Below are 5,425 nucleotides of genomic sequence, written 5' to 3' on the forward strand. Positions count from 1 at the left end.
ACTGATGTGCTCGATATTGTTTGCGGTAGTCAGAACTTTGCACGTTCGGAGCGCCTTTCTAGGTTCTGGTATCATGATTATGGATGCCTCGACACCTGAAGCACACAAGTATCATGTTTCCGACTTTTGGTCTATGAATTTTTTGACTGGTCATGTGAACTCATTTTTTCATTTGATCCTTTTCAGTTTGTCATTCACCATTCAGTAAATTGCGGGCGAGTCGGGACGTTCGATCATAATGTCTTCCCTTGGTCTCCGGAAGATGGAGGGGATTTTCGGAGCGGGTAGGTGTCGATTGCCTGTCTATACTTTGTTCTGATTTCATGAAACCAAACTTATGGTTAGTTTATCTCCTATGGGTCAAGTTTCAACGGGTGTTTGTGGACAGAAGCTGTCAACTGGCGATTGAATGTACGATTCACTGCCATGGGCAGGATCCTCCAACATGGTCTATTGAAATGTCTTTTCATGTGGATCTGAGTAGGTATGCTGCTCTTTGCCCAGATGAGTGGCATCATATGATTGTATAAATACGGCTCTCCTGTTGATGTATAGTATTTACTTACCACATGTTTTTTTAATTGGTTCCTTCCTCACCCGCATTCTTGTTTAGGTGAGTTTAGACTCTGGATTCCGTTGGATTGTTGTCTGACACAATATTGATTGGTTTCCTTGTCCAATCCCACGTTTCTGATGGTGCTTCTGCAACTCTTATTTGCTTGGCACACAGATTCCAGTTTGACATGTCTGAAAACAACAATCCAACTTATCATGGCATCTACTTGTCAGGCAACTTTGATATTGAAGAAAAGGTACGGTTTGAACTATTGCTATACATGAGTCACAATTTTCACTGATCTTCTGGTTTGTCAGCTCTCACCCAATCACGGATGGCGTAATGAGTACCGAGCTTATGTTACATATATAGGTTGCGCTGGGTTGGATCAAGATCAGAGGTTGTCGTATGGTATAAAAGCAAAGGGTTACAGTTCCCCCTCTTTCATGTTATCCGAAAATCATATCTACTTCTTGAGGGGTTCTTTTTTCCCATCAAAATCCGCCGATACGGACAACGATCAATTTCTATTTGAGGGTAGCGATGCTTGCTTGTTATCGGCATCGGAGGGTTGCGTAACTGATTTAGTAGATTCCGTCGGTGTGACTTCATTGGGTTTTGTGGTTCGAATTCATACAATTGTTGAGAAGTGTTGTAATATGTTAAAGAAATCACCTTCAGATCCTGATCCGAAGACAACTGTCTTGACGGTTGAACATGCGGACTACCATCCCATAGTAAGTCCCCTGGGTGTTTGCGTGCAATACCTCAAGCTGACTGATCAATGTGCTTTATTAGATGAAATCCAGACGTGTTAGCAGGATGGAATACCTGATCCGGCCCTCACGTGACATGGCTGGAATCGCCGCATCAATTGTAGTAGGGAGTGAATGCCATTTCCATGGGTTTATCAAAGATTTCAATCAAGAGACCAACTGCTATGTTGTAATTGTAAGCCGTTTTATCTTACCTTTCCATGGTTATGATCCTGATGATATTAGTTATGTAGGCCAAGAAAGTGTACTTAACAACTGGGTTTCAGCAACAACCCACGGTACCGGCGATCGAGTCTGGCACTGCCCCAGGTCCAACCAAAAAGCCACCCAAGTGAGTATATGATATTAACCTGCTATCAAAGCCTTTAACTAACTATAGGCGCTTGGAGATTCATGGTCAAAAAAATCACAGCTCGAGCGGACTTTCCTGAGGACAAAGTGGCTATGACCTCGAAAAGCGACAACAAGGTGGCTGCCCCTTGTGAATTGCAATTACCCCCCTCTCCCGGTCCCTCTGGTGAGAAGTCCGGCTCATCAGGCGAATCCCCCTCAATATCCAAATCACTACCAGCACCAACTAAGAAACGTGCACGATACCAACCAAAAAGAAACTTACCACCGCCTTCAGGTGAAGAGTCTGGTGAATGAGCGTGTCCTGTAAGATCTTCACATAATCCCTGATCAGTCATCTTTGTTTATATCCTGGGGTATTCTGAAGTATTGACTTTTTCCTATTTTGTGATTGTATATTTCAGCTTCATGACTTTGGATTTTCCAAAACACCAGTTTTGCTATTGTTTTCCCTTTGCATTGAATTTATTATTTTATGATTCATCCAATGCGATGGTGACAGTTACTTCATGTTTGGCATGGGACTGCTGACCACCGCTGACTGTCATTCATCAATCATATGTCTCCCAATTTTTTCTTGCTCAATTTCTTAACATATGTTCTAAACTTGTTAATTGTTTTCCTCATTGCTACACCGTTTTATCGACTTTGTCAATGGTCTCATGTTTTTTTATTTATTAACACTTTTTTTTCAATGTTTGAGTCTGTGACACACTGGGCCGATATCAATACTGGTCTATGTACTGGTGGTGTGAGTTAGACAAACGATCTTGAGCTCGTATCAACTCTGTTCTGCTGCGTTGATTACATGCATATCCTGGCCTACCTTTCGCTATTGCGCTGTGACTCTGCGAGGTAAGTGGCGTTTCGTTGTAATCACAGTCCAGAGTACGTGTCTCAATTCCTGCGGTTTCATTTGTCCAATGTGCAGTATACACATTGGCCGTGTTAATACCAATGTGATTGAGAAGTAGACTTGGTAGCCAGTGTTGTATCTTACTTGGCGGCCATGCCCGGCGGGTTATTATGTGTGTAAACACTGTTTTATGATGCTTGGGACGGGTCGCCCCGATTTCTTAAACTGAGCCCGTTTCCCTTCACATGTGTTTGATCTTGTTAAGAATACTGAAACCTCCTCCCATTTATTGAATTTCTTATAAGTATAATGCTCTATTGATAGTGTACGACACCGGCGTATTGGTTCCCATACCAAATTACTTAGCAGGATGATATTTGCTTCAATGTATCGCTCGATGATGGCGGCTTCCAGATTTTGTTCAAAGAACGATTATTTACACCTCGATCCCATTCTACCATGTGATTATCCTTCATCAAGGTGTTTCACGATCTATGGTACCCCGACTTTGGAGGAGATTGCGTACCAAGTGCGGCATTGATAATGGTCACTATTTCCAATCATCCGCCCAATATGCAAATTCCCATGCCAACTTGCGTGGAAGATAGTGTGCAGGTATTCGACTCGTGACTGATGGTCTCGTCTCTGATCCCAATGGGAATGATGTTGCCTCGTGCCCTTGAAACGTAGTTCAACTATAAAGAAGGGCAGGTTGACATTGCACGAGGTAATCTTATGTCTAATGATTTCCACCTTGATTGTGTATGTTCTCGAGTTTGATACTCTCCAGTTTGCCTAATCATTTGCCAAATGACAAGCCAGACGGATTGAAATCGTCCGGCGTCCATCTTTTCATGATGTGGATGGAGCGCGGTGACTATCCACATCGATTGTCTGCGCCGATTTCTCACCGGCTCAAATTTCTGAGTTTCTTTACGGAGTGTGATATGGTTTCTGTCTCCTTGTTGTCTGATACAACGTAATTGGAGGCCGTGTATTTCATGTGGCTGCAGTGCTATTGTTTTGCAATTGGTGCTAGACCAATTAATCTATCGCTTGATTATATATGTCTTTTGGTCCTTGCTTTTGTCGCTGATCTCCTATTTGATCGTAATCAACTCATATTAACTTACATTCCCCTGATTTGAATCCGATTTGTGATCTTCATCTTGTCTTCTCTGATTGATCTTTGATGTCTAACCGCAAGCGCAAAAAGGGTTTGGCGGTGCCAGAAGAAATCTATGGTTTGGAAGTGAATTTGGTGTACCGTTTTGGGAAAGAGATCCCTTACGATGTAGGTCCTGGTACTGACGTGTGCACTGGATGTGGAGCATTCAGATGGAGGGTTGAAAGGCGCCAGTCCGACGAGAAGCTAGCGCGTACTTCGTTTCGGAATTGTTGTAAACACGGAGCCATAGAACTTCCTCTCCGTTACTTTCCAACGGATGTTGGAGAGCAGATTCCTCCTTTCTTTCGTGACTTGCTTAGTGGCCGTGACAAACGTGAGACAAAGTTTTCCATTCTAAATGTGATAAAAAGCCTGACATTGTTTTATAGGTTCTCGTCATTTTCGCGAACACATTCAGAAGTACAATAATGCGCTCTCTTTCACTTCTCTGGGAGTGAAACTAGATTCAGCTATTATGCGAGAACGTGGGCCTTATGTCTTCAGGATGCAAGGTGGTATGACTCATAGCATAGGTTCTTTAATGCCTTTGGATGGGCAAGACCCTGGATGTGATATTGATCCCAACATCATATACAAGTTCCAGCAATTCATGTACGATCATAATCCTTACGCGAAGATATTTAAATCCGCCATTGAAATCTGCAACGAATCTTGCGAAGCTCCCCGGACCTTACGTATCAAGACTGTGCTAGCTCCGGGTACAGACCATCGTCGCTACAATAAGCCTACTGCCAATGAGGTAGCTGCGATTGTAGAAGGGGACGGCCAAGTCGGCCAACGGCAGCGTGACATCATCTTGCGGCGAAAGTCAGGCCGTTTGGAACCTATTTCAGAATTACATACTGCTTACTTTGCACTTCGTTATCCGCTGTTATTCTTGTATGGTTCACAAATGTGGCATGAATCATACACTAATCCTACCCAAAAAAGTTAGCATGCATTTTTTTTCTGATTGTCTATCTTCATCTATCTAATTCAGCTATTTGGTTTCTTTACGATTACAGATAAAACTGGGAAAATCTCGAACCTACAGTGGTTTGCATACTTGTTATTCCAACGTTCTCAATTTTCTGTTATCCTGGCATCGGGGCGTTTGTTCCAGGAATTTGCGGTGGATATGTACGTTTGCGTTGAGCATTCAAGACTGCAATACCTACGATTTAATCAAAAGAAAATTCGAGCCGAGGTCTATAGTGGTGCAGTGGAAGCACTCGGTAATGAAGTGGAGGATGAGGTTGTTGGAAGGAGAATTGTCCTGCCTTCGAGTTTTGTAGGTGGACCAAGAAGCATGCAACAACTCTATCAAGACTCAATGTCATTGGTTGCAGAATACGGAAACCCAAGCCTTTTTATTACAATGACAGCGAACCCTGATTGGCCCGAGATTGTTGATGCTTTGGAAGATAATCAGACTTCGTCAGATAGGCCAGACCTCGTGGCTAGGGCTTTTTATAATAGATTCCACAGTTTATTGCACGACGTCACTAAATATGGCCGATTTGGAGACTGCCCTGCATATGTATATACTATCGAATTTCAAAAGCGGGGATTGCCACATGCCCAAGACTCAAAACCCAAGACTCCTGATCAAGTCGATTGCTTAATATCAGCCCAACTTCCTGATCCAATTCTAGAACCTACGTTGTATGACTTGGTAACCGATCATATGCTCCATGGTCCATGCCAAAACTACAAGT

At 43.0% G+C, this 5,425-nt stretch overlaps 1 protein-coding gene across 1 annotated transcript; it reads left to right on the plus strand.

Moving 5' to 3' along the window:
• Positions 1-743: 743 nt before the first annotated feature.
• Positions 744-1,980, plus strand: MELLADRAFT_95138 (uncharacterized protein; the record flags this gene model as incomplete). The annotated part of the gene is made up of 5 exons (XM_007406691.1): positions 744-812; positions 874-1,293; positions 1,355-1,507; positions 1,572-1,663; positions 1,722-1,980. The coding sequence occupies 5 exons, from the start codon at positions 744-746 to the stop codon at positions 1,978-1,980; spliced, it is 993 nt and encodes a 330-aa protein (XP_007406753.1).
• Between the last annotated feature and the right edge of the window lie 3,445 nt (positions 1,981-5,425).

This window comes from Melampsora larici-populina (genome assembly GCF_000204055.1).
Source record: "Melampsora larici-populina 98AG31 unplaced genomic scaffold MELLAscaffold_7, whole genome shotgun sequence".
In the NCBI taxonomy this organism is placed as follows: domain Eukaryota; kingdom Fungi; phylum Basidiomycota; class Pucciniomycetes; order Pucciniales; family Melampsoraceae; genus Melampsora; species Melampsora laricis-populina.